Source organism: Aedes albopictus, chromosome 3 (genome assembly GCF_035046485.1).
Source record: "Aedes albopictus strain Foshan chromosome 3, AalbF5, whole genome shotgun sequence".
Lineage (NCBI taxonomy): Eukaryota > Metazoa > Arthropoda > Insecta > Diptera > Culicidae > Aedes > Aedes albopictus.
This window is the reverse complement of record NC_085138.1, coordinates 423026725-423046469: the sequence shown is the minus strand read 5'-3', so window position 1 is coordinate 423046469 and position 19745 is coordinate 423026725. Positions and strand designations below refer to the sequence as shown.

General features: G+C 37.9%; 1 protein-coding gene across 5 annotated transcripts in view; it reads right to left on the bottom strand.

Annotated features, from left to right (window-relative positions):
* LOC109433516 (calbindin-32) overlaps positions 1-19745 on the bottom strand; it is a 268476-nt gene that overhangs the window by 59686 nt on the left and 189045 nt on the right. For all 5 annotated transcript variants that reach the window (XM_062856383.1, XM_062856382.1, XM_062856381.1 and 2 more), the window contains 3 exons: positions 10421-10504; positions 10270-10325; positions 2666-2711 (listed from right to left, as the gene is read on the bottom strand). In XM_062856383.1, the coding sequence (XP_062712367.1) occupies positions 2666-2711; positions 10270-10325; positions 10421-10504 (186 nt within the window). The remainder of the gene's footprint in view (positions 1-2665; positions 2712-10269; positions 10326-10420; positions 10505-19745) is intronic.

Sequence of the window (19745 nt, the reverse complement as noted above, 5' to 3'; positions counted from 1 at the left end):
GATCCCCAACCTGCACATTCTCTCGTCGATCGGCCACCAACCGATCACGCGCCTCTGCATATCACCCATCACGATGAAAGCTGTTCCCAGCTCGCGTGTGTTGCCGCAGCTCTGGTAGATGGTATGATTACCTCTAAACGTTCGCACCATGGATCCTGTCCAACACACCTCCTGCAGCGCTACGATGCCGAACCCGCGGTCCTTCAGTATATCGGCGAGTATGCGGGTGCTCCCAATGAAGTTGAGAGATCGTCAGTTCCACGTACCGAGTTTCCAATCGCAAGTCCTTTTTGTTCGCTATGGTCGTTGCCGTTGGTCTCTCTCTCTCTTTTTGGCGTAACGTCCTTATTGGGACAAAGCCTGCTTCTCAGCTTAGTGTTCTATGAGCACTTCCACAGTTATTAACTGAGAGCTTCCTCTGCCAATGACCATTTTGCATGCGTATATCGTGTGGCTGGCACGATGATACTCTATGCCCAAGGAAGTCAAGGAAATTTCCTTTACGAAAAGATCCTGGACCGACCGGGAATCGAACCCGTCACCCTCAGCATGGTCATGCTGAATACCCGTGCGTTTACCGCCTCGGCTATATGGGCCCCTGCCGTTGGTCTCGGTTCGTATTATTCTGTTGCTTATTTTCCGCTACAATGGTTTTTTACGGCTGGCTCGTAGGGCCTGACACCAACCCCCTACTTTCCGGAGGACCATAGTGCACAGTTGAGCTTAGAGTCCTTCCCTGGCACTCGGACGTAGATCAGCCGCCAGTGATGGAAAACAGTGAGGAATGCAGCTGAGTAGACACAAACGCAATGCTATCCTACTCGTGAACAACAGAAGCCAGAATATATTCGCACTTCCTTCACTCGCGAGCTAACGAAGCTGGTCGCACTCGTGATTGATTCGCGAAGCAGCTCTGAACATTTTTCAATTTTGTGAAAAAATGAATTTACACGGCCGACAGATTAACTTTTCAGGAACAATAAAGCACAAAACACTACTATCTGATGGATAATTACTTGTTTTGCTATTAAAATCGCACTAAAATGCAATTCCCGCATCTCCACTTGTTCTTTGCGAATAAAAATTCATGAGTGTTTTTGTTTTTGTTTTGCTTCATACTCGTGAAGTAAGCGGGTGCGAATAAACTCACACACGGCTTACTTTCGGCACCGTGAGTAAACCGTTTGTTGCTTTTACACTCGCGAGTTGATTCACGATGAGAGTGTTTCCATCTCTGTCAGCCGCCCCTAACATGGGGACGCTGTTGTGAGCCGCTCCTCCTGAAGAACAGACGCTCAGGTTTGCCGAAGCAACCCCCCCCCCCCCCCTTCCCTGTCAGCCAACGACCAAAGCTTCCACCGGGGTTAGTTACCCGATCTTCAATAAGGTTGCTCATAGTTTCCGGCCGGTACCGCGTGGAGGTAGGGATAGGAGCTTCTGGGCAGAGGCTAGTGGATCACAATGGGATCTGAATTGCGCAGCATACCCAGCCTTTACTGTGCCGTGCGCCACTCTTGCGTTCAATGAAAATAGGCAGATATATGAATTTCAGTTTTAAAAAGTAGTCATGAAACGAGAGTTGAATATACAATTTATAAAATGATGTATGCGATAAATTATATATAGGTCTGACGATAGTAGGTTAAGAACTAACTGAGACCTTCATTTCATAGCATAGAAATCTCAGTAGTTTAAAAACATTCCAGACGTCGTGGTTTACAAATAAGATACAATCGCCTTTTATAATTTTCCTGTCTGCAGCTAATGTGCTACAAACCAACCCACCCGTCACTAATTGACGTTCGTCAATCAAACAAACTCCATTATTTGTACTAGAGTAAAAGAGAGCGAGATGCATCGCGTGTTCAGTAACCAGGAGATCGTTATCGAGTTGGAAATTTAATTTTAAATCCCGTCGACATGCCATCCATTCTGCTGGGTGACCGACTTTCCGACCACTATTGGTAGATACTACATGCTGCGCAGGAAGTCTACGGACGTAATTGGAGAGTGGTTACAACAGGTGGGAAACCGGAGCCGGAGCAGGAGGAATCACCGCCACACGCGACATGATGGTGGCTGGACTGGGGACAGGAATTCGAACGATGTACCTTCGAAATGTCGAGTGGATTATGGTCAGTCGCTTTTACGCATTGACTGTACGTACGACGACGGGATGGATTGTTGAAGGATTAAGTTTTCCGGATCATGGTTTGGGGCCGGCTGCCTGCCTGCCAGTGTGCGAATTGATCCCATTGCCCATTGAGTGAGATGGTTAATGGTAATGAAATAATTGGATGGGCAAACACGGATTCGCAGTTAGTGGGGGAAAAGTTGAGTGTGCTTAATTTAAATGAATTGATTTAAATCGGAAGCTTGGGTAACAGTGAGATGAAGAATGGGAATACAATAAACTTATAGTTAGTAGGATGGAATCATCATTTTCATTGCCACAGCCGTTTTGGCAAAACGGAACCCACATACGATTATCCAATGTTACGGTGGTCAATGTGCAAATATGATGACTTGGATAAGAAATGAGATAAATAAGATGGTCTTGCTGTGTCAATATTGGGATATCAGCACCATGTTCTGTGTGAGCTCTATATAGATGTGTGTTTAAATAAAAACATCAAAGTGCAAACAATCAAGCAAATGCTCTTACCTTAAACACTTGTCGACAGAGGAAATTTTCCTTAACTGGTAGCAACCTGCAAAAAGAGGGAGAAATTATGTTTTAGAATGTATCTTCTGTGAGACCAGTGCAGTGTATCTTAAGCAGTGATTTTTTTTCTGTTCGGATGAGCCACTGCGGCCAGTATTTAGATATTTTGTGACAACACCCGTATCCTTAGTATTGAGTGCATGAGTACTACTCTATTGTAACTGGGAGCCAATGAAGCATCGATTCGGTTCGTAGGGATATAAATCCCAGCGAAAGAGCGCCATCAATCACACACAATCAATTTTATGTCTAAGAAAAAACAAAACGGTAGTACTGATAATTATCCATGCATCGGAACTCTAGCCCCATCCAAGACTTGCTTATAGTTTAGTTCCGGGACAACATACAAAAACCCGGGCCATCAGGCTAATTGCAAAACTTGTTCGGTAGTTTTTGAATTTGAGGGCGTTCAAGGGTATTTCAAAGAAACTACTGAAACTTAAGGACACTTTCAGTTGTTTGAAGCGCCCCAGAGACCCCTTGAAACCAGTGGTGTCATCGAGGTTACTCCAAGTTACTTACTGAGTAACCAGCTTCTTCTTCTTCTTCTTGGCGTAACGTCCTCACTGGGACAAAGCCTGCTTCTCAGCTTAGTGTTCTATGAGCACTTCCACAGTTATTAACTGAGAGCTTCCTCTGCCAATGACCATTTTGCATGTGTATATTGTGTGGCAGGCACGAAAATACTCTATGCCCAAGGAAGTCAAGGAAATATCCTTTACGAAAAGATCCTGGACCGACCGGGAATCGAACCCATCACCCTCAGCATGGTCATGCTGAATACCCGTGCGTTTACTGCCTCGGCTATATGGGCCCGAGTCAAGTACAAGACACTGAAGACGACCTTACAGTTGAGGTCGAAATACGTATCTGTCAAAGGATGCAAATTCTTAGTGGAATTCAAAGGAACAGTACTTAACGCGATTTTCTTTTTATTTACAGATATTCCCCTAACAAGCCCAGGTTAATCATCATCACGCAAAACTGTTAATGCTCAACAGCACAACTGTGCTGCTTCGTCACAAAAGGGATATAAACATGAAACATGGTATGACATATAAACAAGTGATATGGAACTGGTTCTGGATGTCCCACCGGAAATGGTCAAATGTCAGACAATGCATGCGCCACACAAATTCGCGGCTTTTCAGGTAACATGATGAACAATTAACAAAAAAATATTCTCAGGCCATATTTAGTACAATTGGTAGTGTCATGGAATCGGTTCCAGGTGTCCCACCGGAAGTGTTCACACGTAAAAGTGACCAAACCCTTGCATGCAGTACATCAAATAGCGGCTTTTTTAACAACCTAATGAATGATTAATAAAAGAAAATTGTCTCAGTCCAAATTTAGGACTACCGGTAGTGATTTAGAATCGGTTCCAGGTGTTCCGCCAATAAATGCGACACAAATTATCAGAAATATGCTCAGAATTCAGGAATACTTCGGTAAACATCGACGGAAAGATCATTAGTACATATTCGACGAGAAAGGCACTATCCCCGCAAGGTGGATTAATCTGTTTTATTATTTTTATTTTTTTTTGTGCTCCCTCAATTTGTAAGAACAATCACATTTTCCATATGAGGGAATATTTATGCCGACATTCTGACTATAATTAAATCACCTTTAACATTTTTCTCAACCTTTCTGCGATCTAACAAATAAAGAGTAATAATTCATGTGAATATTGTAATTTGTATGCCTACATGCGTAATGGAAATTTCTTTTCCAGAGTATAAGAAATCGTATATGTTTTTGATGTGGCCTCATATATGAAGAAAAAGTATATTATCTTTGTGAGTACTCCAATTGATTGTGCCTTACACTGACAATAAAAAAAAATGTGATATTGTGACTCTTAAGGTATTCCTTCAGAAATTCCTACAAATAAAAGAAGTATTTTGAAGAAAACTTTCAGAAACTCATCCAGGGTTCGTCCCAGAAATTTCTGTTGAAATTCCCGTACGGGCTTTAAAAACAAGCTTTCAAAGATTTATTCGTGGGTTTTGCCAAGCAATTTCTTTATTTTTCCAATATTTTTTTTAGAAATTCGTGCAAAAATTCTTTAGGTGTTTCGTCAGAAATTTTTCAGCGACTCATTTCGAAAATTTTCGAAGGAATTTTTGAGAAATTCTGCCTTATTGCTTTCGGGGATTTCTCTGAGAAATCTTCAGGAATACTTCTATTGATTGCTTTAGAAAACTTCAGTTTTTTTTTATTTTCCCCGATGTTTTTTTGAGACTCTAGAAATTAAACTACCTACGAACTTTAATATAAAACTTTCGTTGAATTTTTGATATTTCTTCATGGAATGCATTAGAGAAACCTCCACAAATTCCCTTCAGAATGTATATCTCGGATTCCTTTCAAAAATAGTTAGGATCTCTCAAGAATTTGCTCTAGAATTTCATTCGTAATTTTCTTTTGAGAATCCTCCAGAAATTTCTTCAAAAACTTCTCTAGCTTAAATGGGTTTCCTTAAAAAATATCACGGTTTTAAGTATCTGTACAAGAATTCTTTCCGGCCTTGCTTCCAGAAATTGCTTAAGAAAATCAAAGGTTTCTCCCAATACTCCACCAAGGATTTCTTTAGAAAATTTCCACAGACTTTTTCAGAAATTCCTACAAAAATTTCTTTAGAAATCCTTCCAGGGATACTTTTAACAAAATTTTCCAAAAATTCTTTCAAAAATTCCTTGTGAGCAGGAATTTGGTCCTCAAATCTATTAAGGTTTGTTTTAGAAACTTCTCAGACGATTTTTTTTAAAGATATTCTTTTCTTCAGGAACTTCTCTAGGAATTCTTTTAGGTAGATTTCTACGGGATCATTGTGAAGCTTTACGAATATATTATTTAATTCACCCATGGATTCGTTTAAAATAAATAATCGAAAATATCTCTAGAATTTTCTACTGATTTTTTCACAGGCATTTCTTTTAAAGAATCTTTCATTATTTTTTCCAGTGGATTCTACAGACAATTTTCTAGGTACGTCATCAGAAACTCGTTCAGGTATTTTTTTTTTTCAGATCACTACAGATATGTCCAAGAATTGCTTTCAATGGGTTCCATTGAAAATTTCCACATGAACGTGTCCAGAAATTTTTCAGACTTTTTTCCGGAAAATCCCTTAAGTGTTTCTCCAGAGATCGTTGCATTACAATTTTTAGTGATTTTAGGCAAGAATTCCTGTATAGATTCCTTCAGAAATTCCTCTAGACATTGCTCCATGTATTACTCCAGATATTTATTCAGCATTTCCTCAAAGAAATTTATTATAAACATTTACAAGATATTGTTACGAAATATCCTTTCTTTAGAAATATCTCGAAAGTTTTTTTTAGGGATCTTTGTAGACGTCAATGTTTGCGTTGTCCAGGTGCATACAGGATTTTCTTCTAAAATTCATCCATTGATTTCTCCAGGAATACTTTCAAAAAATCTCACAAACATATTACTACCCCGTTGGGTCCGGAGGGATCGAAAGAACCACTTGAAAATTAAAAAAAAATTAGAATTTTCAAAGCAATTTATGAAGAAATATTGCAGCATTTGTTGAAAGAATGTTTGAAAAAAATCTGGAAAATCCCTGAAGGAAGGTCTGAATAAATTCAAAACAGTTCATGGAGGAATACCTATTGAAGAAAACTCTGAAGGAACTTCCGGAAGAATTATTTCAAAATGTCTAGAGGTATTTCCAAATACTGAGAAAATAATTGAAGAAGTGGAATTACCTAAAAGAATATCTGGAGAAGTAAGGCTATAATTTCTGATTTTTTTTTGTTGGTAACTTCTGAATGAATCTCCGAAGCTTTGTGAAGAAGTTCTCTTGGAATTACATCTTTAGAAGAAACGTTTGGACAAACCCCTTGTAAATTCGTGTAAGAAATTTCGGGGAAATCCCATGGAAAAATTTCTTGAAAAAATCTGACCGTATTTCTGGATGAATTCCTTCAGAATTTCATGCAATGGCAGGCAAACGAAGCCCTTCAATTGATAACTGTGGAAATGCTCAAAGAACACTAAGTGGAAGCAACGCAGCCCATTAAAATATTCCTGAAGGAATTGCTGTAGAACTTCCTAGGAAATATTTTTGAATGATTTTCTTAGAGAATCTGAATCACTGAAGAAATATCTGGACACATTCATTCGGATCTTTTCAATGGATTGCCTAGAGCAATTCTTGAACAAATCTCTGGTGGACGTCCAGCAAAAAAAAAAATACCCAGAACGAGTTTCTGAATGAATCCCTAAATAATTTTCTGAAGTAATCACTGGAAGAATTTGTGAAAAAATGGAAACTGTAGAAAATTCTGAAGGAATTCCTGGGAAAATTTCCGTTTTTTTGGCGAACCCCTAGAAGAATGGCCAAAGCAACTACTGGTGGAGTTTCAGAAGCAACCCATGGAAACGCATCTAAAAGAATTCTTGGATGAAGTCATGAGGAAGTATCTGAAGGATCCCCGGCAGAATTTTTGAAATCAAACCACTGAAGGAGTTTCTGAAAGATACCTTGGTTCTAAGATCGAGTTCCTGGAATAATTTCTGCAGGAATCCATGGATGAAATTTGGAAGAAATCCATTGTAATTGGTATCCTTGGACAAATTTATGGAAGAATACGATTAGGGGTTTTAAAGGAAATCTCCAGGAAATTTTTAAAAGAATCAATGGAAGAATTTCTGAATGAATCTTTGTGATAATTTTCGGAGACATCTACCATTTTCTTAAACAATCTCAAAAAGCATTTCTGGAAGAAGCCGTGGATGAGTATCTGAAATAATGCTCGTACATAGAAGCTGTCTAGAGGGTTTTTTTGGAAAATGTTCTGGCCAATTTAGAGGGAATTCTGAAGCAATCCATGGAAGATGAGAACTTAAAAAAGGAATCCATGCATGATTTTAGAAAAGAATTCATGCTCTAAAACTGGATGAACATCGGAAGAAAATCCAGGGAAGATTTTATAAAATGGTCCTAAAATAATTTCTGGAAAAATTTCGAAAAACATTAAAAGAATCTAAGAATTTTCTAAAAAAATCAGTGGAAGAATTTCTGGAAGGATTTCACAGAGAAACCTGCGAAGGAGAAATTTCTTAAAAGTCCATGGAGGATCTTAGAATGAATTTGGAAGGAAAGATATTTGAACTAGAGGATTTATGAAGAAATAAATGGAATAATTTCTGAAATAATCCATGGGAGATTTTCTTAAATAGTTCTATGAGTCATTTCGGAGGAACAGCGCAAGTTTTGTTGCGTAGTCGGCCTCCTACTCGCAGAACGCTTTGGTCGTCGATGAACGGTAAGAGGGAGATTAGCTTATGCTTCGTGTCGATCATCTTTCCTTGCTGCAGCTGGCGAACTAGTTCAGGGTAGGCCTCCCCTTGCACTAGCTTCACTAACTGTTGAACGGCTGATGTCTTCTCGTTGAGGCTCATGAAGGAAGTTTTCGGGACGTCCACCTCCTTCTTAAAGATGCTGATGAATCTCTGCACCCACACCATAACTCGAACCATTCGGCGGTAGGAGCTGATGTTATCAAAATGGGGAATGTTTCGGTTGGTTGCTCGACACACACGCTGACTGCTCCTTGGACTTCCTCGGATTCTAGGTACCCAGTACCTAGTACCAAGAACCTTGGTTCTTCAGCTTGTAGAAACTCGGGACCATTCCACCACAAATTTGCGTTTTGGAGCTCGTTCGGCATCAAGGCCCTTGATATTTATGCAGTCCGCTGGGTTGTCGTTGATACCTACGTGACGCCACTCCATCCGAATACAAACAAGCTGGTATGTCATTGAAAGAATCTATATATATAAAAATGCAGAGGCATACGTGGGACCGCGCATAACTTGCGAACGGAAGGTCCGATTTTTGTCGTGTTAGTTTTGTTCTGTTAGTTTTCACCCAAGGAAGGTTTATGAGGTAAAAAACATGCGAAAAATGAAAGTTTTTGAAAATCGATCTTCCATACAATTTGACCGGGGACTTGGTCTTGGCTAGAACCTTGAAACGTCAAAAAACGCAGTAGGCAAGACAAAGTTTGCCGGGTACAGCTAGTTTACTATAGAATCGCTTCTGAGCCCCCCCCCCCCCATTCTGAAACGCCTGGAGACCCTTTAAACCCCACTAACGATCCTAAAACCTCTGGAATGCCCACGAAACCCCTTGAAACACCTCTGAGAGCCCATGAATCACCCTGATGTGCCCCTAAGATCTTCTTTTACACTCTGAAACTCCTGAAACACCCCTGAGATCTATTGGTACTGCCTACTCTCTTGATTACCGGTTACACTGTCTTGGGATTAAAAAAAAACGAATTGTTTTATTTACTCGACGTTTCGACACGGGTATAGTGTGGTCCTCAGGGGGGAATCAGAGTCAAACATACAGTCGTATTTCAACAGCAACGGTCCTGCCTACTTGAAGTCCATAGAAACTCCCTGAAACGCCCTGAGACGTCTCTGCCTGAGTACCTCTGAGACCCCTTGAAGCGCCCTGATGCCCCCTGGTACCCCCTTGAAATCCTCTGAGTCCCCCATAAACGCCTCTTTCTCCGAGAACTGAAACCTTCTGAGACTTCCTCAACTGTTCCTGAGACCTCCATCCAACTTCTGAGGACCCCTGAAAAGCTCCTATTGTGAACATTGCTTATTATTATCAAAGCACTTCTTTTTACTAACTAACCTAGATTTATATATGCAAATCAAAAGAATTACATTAAACTGAATGTATGGCCAAGTTTCGGAAAAATCGACGCAGAAAACCTTATGACGCATAATACAAAACTGCCGAAAATATCCAGTTATCCATCCAAGGTAAAGATTAGCTGTTCTTTTCAATAATTATGGAAACCCTGACCTATGACCCTATAGTCTCCTCCCATGGAAATCCCCGGAGCAAGACTATCCGCCAGCCCATGCCACGAAGTGTCAACATCTGCTAAAATCTCGACTAATGCTGCCAATTTAGCGAACGTTAATTTAATGGACATCAATCCTGTCTGTTCTGCGTCCGGAAATCTCGTTACCCCCGACCGGAAGCTGCTTCGCATTGCAAAGGACAAAGTGCCGTAATAAAGTTTTCATAACTCACTGACTGGGGAGTCCCTTGTCGCGCGCAATGGCTGTCGGTATTTTACACTTCCTATCCAAGTGTGGGAGATGCCTTCGGCATGGGGTGTGCTGTGAGGAAGGAGGGTGTTGAAATATTTCTGGTGGTTTCGCATGAATGCTCTTCAGCGCCAAAGAGCCATATAAATTTAATCACATGTCAAATTGGGTCATATCAGTCGTCACGTCACCCACAGACGTTGGGGACTATGCACAAGTTCTATAACGGAAATCTTGTGAATGAATAAAACCCTTGTGGTAAGGACACGCTAATTGGTCATTTCGATCCAAAATGTTTGTATGGGGCGACTTCAACTCCCAGTGTTATGAATTTTGTGAATGAGCCATTGAAATTGATTACCGTTATTAAACGATAGTATGGAAAATAATCCTATTTCATTTGACATTTCAGTCAGTTTCCGGGTACTTACTTGGCCATCTCGGAAAGCTGCAACCGTCCGTCCTTGTTGGCGTCAAAAACTCGCAGCTGTGGGAGAATCCGTTAAAAATATAATGAATCAGAACTAAGTGGTTGTAAAACGAGTGAACGAGAGAAGAGGTTTCAGAACTCTTGCTAATTACCATTGTGTCGGTGTACTCGATTAATTTATCCTCTGACACGTCGTTTATCTTCTTGGCTTCCTTGAGCAGGTCGCGGAGGAAGTTCTGTTTGACGGGGGTAGAAGAAGAGGAAACAAATGAATTTAATGGGGGTGAGTATTTTCGCGATGGCTCACAAATCGCGTTGTTCTTTCATCGGAGTGAATCATCTGGATGGCAGGAGGTGATAGATGGGAAAAAGATTTCCTGTCTTGTGGTCTAGTCTCAACAAGTTATCTAAGCATTGGGTGATGATTTAATTAGCTGTAAAATATTTTGTTCACTAATATGGTTGAACTGAAGAGTGATATAAAATGTAAAGCAAATTCGTGAAAAATGTCATAACAATTCTCGGCTCGGCATAAACGTCAAAAATGGAGAAGAACGTGCCTCTGCAGCCGGATTTCTGATGCCAGGTTAGTTATGGAAAATTAATTATGTTGTAGATGAACACTACTTACTAGGGACAGTGGATTTTTTTAAATAATGACTTAAAAAAGCCAATAACATAATAGTATTCCATGACGTTTCTCATGCAATTGTTGTAAAGGAAGGGGCCCTGTATTTTCGTGGGTTTTGACCGAATCTGTTAGATATCGCTGAAAACATGAATCGATCTCCGATATTTTCCTTAAAATTGTTTGTACGCACTCAGTAACTGCGATCCCGTTTTTTGGCATTTTGGACAAGCGGTCAATGTTGATGTGCATTCTAAGAATCTAGCAATTTTTTGAATGGCGCGACTTTTAGCTTTAAAATGATGAGTTGAGATTTGATATCACCCAGACAACCAATTTACACGTATAATGAAGTTTATGTTCATGTTATACGTACTTTTATGCGGTAAAGTTACATCGCATAAGATGCAGTAAAAATGCCTTATGCATACAAAAGTGGAGGCGCTATACGTGCATTGACGGAAAAATAATAACGATATATGACTTCAGGCGATATCTTATGCGATGCACGGTGTGCACTATTGCGACGTATTATATCATCTTCTGCGACTTAATAATATTCGAAAAAAAAACAATTCTTGTCACCTCAGCATCGAACTAAGAACCTTTGGATTTTCGAGCCACGCTTCACACTGAACACCAAACACTACTTATGAATCACACTGATTAAATGTCATGACCTTCTAACTCACCTCAGTGTTGGAATGCACTTAGTTTCCGTGCGCTATCTAGAGCTCAAAATGACGAAACGTGATTTCCCGCACAGTTATCACTACCTCTCTCTTGCTAGCACCACCCGTTATAAATTATCAGGTCTTTAAAACAAAAATGATGACTTTATAACTTATTTTGTAACCATAATTATGACTGTTAATTTTCTTGTAGCTTTTTGGCATACCAACAGCACCTCTTTCATTGTTATCACATATCACATCGCAATATACCAACGTTAACTATTCTAGCTTATGCGAGTTTGCATGCACATTTTAACGAGTTTATTTTTACTTTTATGCGATTTAGTTTGTACACCAATGCGAGTTTCACCGACATAATAATAAAAGAACCAAGCAAAGTCGTATAATCATCGCAGTGCACAATTATGCGAATTCAATTGACATTTTGCGAGTCCGCTCGAACGCTTTGGCGAATGAGCAAAGTTCATCGCATTAAAACATCAGAAAATCGTCTACTACGATGTAGTCATCTATCTATCTATATCTATATATATATATAAAAATAAGTTTGAATTTCCTTTGAGGCAACAAAACTCAAGAACGGATGAACCGATCAGCATGATTCTTGCACGGTTTGGTTCGTATTCATGGTGCCTGTGTTTATATGTACAAAAAGTTACGAAAATTAATTAGAAAAGTATGAAAATAGTGAAGTTACTGTGTTTTTATGAGGTGGGAAGAAACTCAACATGATCGAATTAAAACCAATCTAGAGTGCCGTGCTGCAATGAACCCAACAGTTGTCAAACCATCACAACCACAAATGGCAACACAACGTTTGCCGGGAAAGCTAGTATATATATATATAGCTAGTATATATATATATAGCTAGTATATATATATATGTATATATATATATATATATAAATGAGTTTGAAGTTCCTTTGAAGCAACAAAACTCAAGAACGGGTGGACCGATCAGCATGACTCTTGCATGGAACGATTCGTATTCGTGGTGTCTGTGTTTATATGTACAAAAAATTACGAAAATCAACTAGAAAAGTAAGAATACTGATAAAGTACTTTTTATGAGCTGAGAAGGAAATCAACACGATCAAAAATGAAACAAATCTAGAGTGCGGTGCTTTTTTGAGCTTAACAGTTGTCAAACCACCACAAGACGGCAAGACAAAGTTTGCCGGGACAGCTAGTACATGATAAAAGTTAATTTGCACTTTTATATGATTTTACCAGATACATAGCAATAAGTTTAAAAAATAACATCACATGCGATGAAAATTGTCCCTCAGTCGTACATATATGCGATAGTGACTTGCAATAATACTTTATACGATAAACAGCGTGCATCCTTTTGCGATTCCTGGTTGTCTGGGCGGTAGTTACGAACCTAGGGAAAAAGTTTGTTTTTTTCTTCTGATAAAACCCAAGATGGCTGCCTATTAATTTTCATATAAAAAGAAGACCCATTTTCTTGGTTCTATTTCCATCTTTTATTAATTTCTAGAACAAATTTCCGAGATATACCCATTTTTGGCATTTTTCACTAGTGGTGTCATGGAGGTTACTCCAAGTTACTCACATAATGACTAGCTAATGAGATGAAACAATAATAATTCTCAATATGAACGCCCTTGCAAATACCCTACCAAAACTAGATATATAACCTACTACCTTTTTTTCTTCAATTTTGGCATTTCCGTAAAAAAATCCGTGATAAAAAAAGTTTCTCAGTAAATTCAGGAATGGTTTCCGTCCTAGCAGATATAAGAAAATCGCCTTTAAGACTTCGACATTTTTGAGTCCTCATAAACTTGAAAAATAACTAAATGTTTTTGTTCAAACTTGTATGGAAAATTACTTCTGGGATATTAAAAGTTTTTCTTATGCGTTGTCAATTATAAGGAAATCGGCTATATATTAAAATGCCCTATACTCCAACTTTTTGCGCTTATAGACGTGTCTCATTAATGATATTGCAAATTACTCTCTCGTTTCCTTAATATAAATATTTAAATCACCTATGGAAATTTTCAAGTTTTTGCTCCCTCAAATGTGTTGAAACTACTGTGATATTGCACATTTTCTTCCGCTCTCCCAATATGAAAAAAAATCTCGTTTGTAATTAATTATATTTTAACGCACTCACGAATTCAAGAAAACTGCCTTTGTGAATATTCCGATGTTTTGCGCCTCCAAAAGCGCTCTGTGATTTGGGAAGGGCTGAGCTTCTTATATTATATGTATTAACTGCTCAGTGCTCATGTGTTTTTTCACGAAATTATTTGCGCCTCATAAACATAAGAAAAGTTACCTCTATCACTATTGTACTGGGAACATGGGAAATCTTCATTTCGCCCTCATTAATATAATAAAATCATCTACATATATAATTTCTCTAATGTTTCTGCACTCCAACAAGCATTCTCAAGTAACATTTTGATGTCCTGTAGAGCTTTTGATAACCGTCATAAAACCTTGTACCTTTCATTTTAGTTTTATGGTGATTTCGAAAACTCCTTCTAGATTATTTGGCACGTTGGGATTACTTCAATTATTGCTTTAACTGGCTATAACATGAAAATGGTCAAACTTATCGCAGTTTTTATACCCTTATTCGAAAGATTATTGAATTTTCTATCTAATTTCATCATCAATTATCATCAATAATCAAAAAAAAAATAAAAAAAACTATCTAACTAATGACGTTGAAGTATAGCCAAGAATATTCCGATAAACTTTGCCGAAGACCGCAAAGTGATCCGATAGTTGTGAAAAAAGTCATAACGTACAGATTGCCCGATGGTGCTTAACATTTAACATGTAAAGGAATAACATCAATAATGAAATCTTATTTTTGGCCTAAGTTACCAGGCGAACAACTTTTTTCACAAGCGTCGGATCACTTTGCGGTCTTCGGTAAAGTTTTTCGGCATATCCTAGGCTATACTTTAACGTCATTAGTTAGTATTAGACAAGAGAATTCAACTTATGAGCAAAATGCAAAAAAGTACGTTTTCCCATACTAACTTCCATACAAATTTCAATCGCAATGCGGAATACGGGGACGCAAACAATCGCTCCCAAATTTTGCACAGTTGTTTTGGACGCTAACATAGATTGAAAAAGCTTTGTTCCGGGTTGATACGATCAAATTTAAAGTTTCTCCATACAACGTTGACCCACTCTAATAACCATGGACAGAGTCGAATGGAGACGACTCCTACGTACAGCAAAGGACACTTAGGCCTTAGTTTGACCGGTAAGGTAAGGAAAGTATTAAGACGTTTCTCCAGGTGTTCTTACAGGAATTCCTCAAGAAGTAAGTCTACAGATTTCAGCAGGAATACTTTCAGAAAATCATACAAGAATAGTACCAACACATTTCTCCAGGAGTTATCCCAAATATTTATCAGAAACTCCTCATGGAACTCATTGAGACATTTCCTTGCGGTTTCTTCCGATATTCCTCTAGAGATTCACCCAAAAGTACTTCCTGAGATTCCTACGGGGATTCTACTGGATATTTGTTCAGAAATTCCTTCAGAAATTCTTGCTTGGATTCCATAAAATTTCGTCAGGGCATTCTTAAACAAAACCCATCATCAGATTTTTAAGGATTTCTTTAGAAGTTTCAGTAATAGACACCTGAGTGGTTGTTTTTCGGCTCAACGGATCGTGTTTTCGCGTGTTTTGAAGGGAAAAGTCAGTTCCACTAGCATTTTCAGAGAAGTAAATGCAGAAATTCGCTGTTGCTATATCCGAGTAATTGTGTTTCGATTGTTCGGGTTGTGTATTTGCATATTTGTACGGTGTATCCGTCGTTGGACGACCGGAGACGCAACGAGTAGTGTGAACGAGTAAACATTCAATATGATTTGGAGGGCATTCTAAACTACTTGGATATTGACACCGAAGGCAAACACAGACCACCAGCTGAATTGGATTATCTGGTGAGTTCATTCCCTGCTATTCCCTTTTATATTTGAACATGACTAATACAGGGTGTTAGATTCCTGAGTGCAAACTCTTTAAAGGGTGATAGAGGACCATAAATGGTGAAAAAATTGTTCTACGCATATGGTCAAGTCTCAACCGTTACGTAGTTATTGAACTCCCCATGTTTTTGACTCTTATCGGTTAAACTTATCGCAGTTTCTTTACCCTAATTCGAAAGATTCTTGAGTATTCCATCAAATGGCATCTTTGAATCGATTGTTTAGTTAAAAAAACTAAGTTTTCTAGAGCAAATAGTTCAAAAGTAGTGCGTTTTAAATTGTTTTTGTCAATTATCTTTGAAAAATGCGTAGTGCTGTAAAATTTTTTCTTTGGCAAAATTGTGGCACAGCAAACTTCTATCTCTTATCGTTTTCTTGCAATTTTGATTTAAACGTCGCATTTCAGATCATAAATTTGCAATCGTCATGGTAAGCACTTTTTTGCGCACTGTGCCGCACATTTAAATCAAAATTGCAAGAAAACGATAAGAGTTTGAAGTTTGGCGTCAAAGAACGAATTGTAGAGTAGAACAGGGGCCACAACTTTGCCATAGAAAGAATTTTAATACATTACGCATGTTTCAAAGACAACAAATTTTGATGCCGATCGGATCACCCCTCGGCCCGTGGCAGCACCCCTCGTCTTTGCCAATACAAGAAAAATCCAAGTTTTCCCGTCCGTTTCTTAATTTATAGCTTTTTTTATTATAGAGGTTTTAAACCATCTGGTTCATTCGCCTCTCTCTTCAAATGTCGAATAAATCATTCGCCTATTTATAGCTTTAAAACTATAACATATACCCATTTTTGACCTTTGGCTTTTTTAAAGAAAATTGTCAGGGGAATCCAGGAAAAAAATATTACTTTTTCGATACAGGGTTTCCAAACATGTTATTTTTCAATTTTAAAATTTAAAATCGATTTTTCCTCGAATGAGTATATTTTGATTTCAAAAACTTTGATTCCAGCATGTTTATCAGACATTTTCCAGTTGAAAAAACGAGGTATTTTTGGCCGTTCTAGAGATACAGCGTTTTTAAACTTGAAAAAAAAAATTTCTCTAATATATCAAATTTCAAATCAAAAGCAAAATCAAATTCGTTAAGAAAACATTATTCGGTGCAATTGAAATGTGATTTGGGCTGATTTAGACCAAGGAGAATAGAAAACTTTGTAAAAATAATAATATGACAGTGTTGCCAGTTTATCAATTATGGATTTATTAGAATGGATAACAATAAATTGCTAAAGTTTAAAATTTATGTATCACTAGCTGTCCCGGCAAACTTTTTCTTGCCAAGCTGTGGTGGTTTGACAACTGGTGAGGTCATCGCAGCAACGCACTCTAGATTGATTTTATTTAGATCACGCTGAATTTCTTCCCGACTCATGAGAAAACCGTGATTTTTACTTTTCTAGTGGATTTTCGTAACTTTTTGTACATATAAACACAGCCACCACGAATACGAATCGAACCATGCAAGAGTCATGCCGATCGGTCCACCCGTTCTTGAGTTTTGTTGCCTCAAAGGAACTTCAAACTCATTTTATATATATACTAGCTGTCCCGGCAAACTTTGTCTTGCCGTCTTGTGGTGGTTTGACAACTCAAAATAGCACCGCACTCTAGATTGATTTCATTTTGGTCTTTTTGATTTCCTTCCCAGCTCATGGAAAATAAGAACTTTTTCAATTTTGTTACTTTTCTAGCTGATTTTCGTAACTTTTTGTACATATAAACACAGCCACAACGAATACGAACCGAACCGTGCAAGAGTCATCCTAATCAGTTCAGCCGTTCTGGAGTTTTGTTGCCTCAAAGGGACTTCGAACTCATTTTTATATATATAGATAGATAATCCTTATTCCAATTGACATTCTACCTATGTAAACATTAAAGTTGACGAAAGTGTTGCCAAACATTTTTATTTTATTGTAAAAATCTGAATTACAAAAAAACTTTTGTATCAAATCAAATTATCAAACAAGAATCATAAATTCCTTTTTTACAATTCTATTACTATTGGCAACACTGAACCTTGCCAATTTTCGTATGGTGTGCAACTTTTTATTCTTCAGATTAACCTTTAATAAGGGCAGTGGTAAACTTAAATGTTTACTGAAATTTATTCATGGTTCAGAATTACGAAAAAGCATTCTGGATGACATGTCATACCTTAGCGTGCAAGTTGCTATTCAATTTTTTTTTCTGTTTATCCATTGTTTTTAACTTGCACGGAGAAAAGAAAGTTCCCAAAAGTGAGTTCAATCCACCCAACCTTGAAGTGGGCAATTTCCATTAACCCGCATACAGACAGTACTTTGAGTAGAAGTTCTTTTTATCCAACCGCCAATTGGCTTCTTTAGCGGTGTTGAGATAATTCCATATTCTGAATCTGCATGCAAAACTGAGCCGAAATCCTAATTTTCATGAATTTTGGTTCCCGGGAACCTATTAAAAAATCAATTTGAAGTTTGTATGGGAGCGATTTGTCGAATCACCCCTCGTCGCATTTTGTACTGGGTGGAGCTGTCAAACAGTTACCCAGCTGTCAAAAGGCGATTTCAAAAAATCTCATTGAAATTGATTTTAGGTACCAAAATTAAGCTCTAAAAATCTGAAAAAAATCATAGTGGCTAAGAAAAAGGTGCTCTTTCGTATAAAATCAAAAAATCGATACATTTTTATTAATTTAAAAACCCAATTCAAATTACTCAACTATCGGTACTTTGTCACTTACTCATTTTTGGCTTCCCACATCAAACTATAAAGTTGAGTAGTTTTGTTCGTCTTTTTTTTTTTGACAACAATAAAAAAGCGAATCAGGGAGGATGCAAAAAGAGCTCAAAAGTTAGTTCAAAAGTATAATTTCACGAAAAGGATTTTGAAGTTCTCGTAGAGTTGCATTGTTTCGCATGAACCAAGCGATGGATTAGATGGCACATTTAAAAGACTAGCAACCGGGTGTGCGTACAAGGTGTAACTATTCAGGCACCCAAACAACATTAATATAGGGCATTGGACAATTGCTTGCTAAATTTAGTTTTTCTTACTGTTATGGAATCCAAGAAAGAAATGGAGATTTTGAAGGACCGTTCTGAAGCGATAATACTGCTATTCCTGGCATAAAAGATATACATGCCACAGCTCCTTCTGGTGCCGATTCAATCATAAGGAAAACATTTTCCAGGCGAACTTCGGAGTCGCTGTTCACGTACGCAAAAGGTGAAGCGGACGAAGTCTGTACACTGAAAGACGGCTTGCGGTTGAAATTGCTGTTCTGCAGGCTCAATTTAAATACACAACGCCAAACTTGTGCAGGGTGAGTTTCGTTTCAATTTAACAGATTATTGTCTCATTTGGCCACCGGATTTGAACCAAGAACCTTGAGATCACCATGCTACCACTCGGCTATCGAACTGGTTGATATGGAAGAACACAAAACACACACAAGAAGCGTTTGTGGATCGATGATCACGTTTAACCATGGTAAATTTTAAAACATCTTTATGCTGATCATTATTGCAAGCCGTCTTTCAATGTAGCAAAGTACAGAAATAAAAGAAAAATGTGTGAATATCTCAAACAATCATTTTTTCGATTAAATAAAATGAGCGACACATTCGTTTTGAATATATGCTTCAAGTGTTCATTTTATTTTATCAGAATAATTTCACGCCAATCGATTCAGTAGTTTCCGAAGCTATAGGGGTCAGACAGACTGACAGACAGACAGAAATTCATTTTTTGTATAAAAATATTGATATACCCATATTTGATGAACTGGTAACACTGTCAAATTTTCTTTTTCGTGTTTTTCATTGACTTATTCTTAATCAGTCCAAAGTAAATTGCACCTGATTTCATATGAAAAATATTTTTTTATGATTGGATTTGATACAAAAGTATCAAAAGTATGAAAATCAGTTTTTCACAAGAAGGATTGTTATATTTGGCAACACTTCCGTAAAAATAATGTTTCTTATTTTTATTCTTATTCATTACATATAATGGAAAAGCTGGCGACATTTTTCACACTATTTTCTGCTTACCTTGGCCTAAATCAGCCCAAATCACATATAAAGCGAACTTGTAAAATGGACTAATTTGATATATTAAAGAAAAACGTTGTCCAAGCTTAAAAGCGCTGTATTTCTG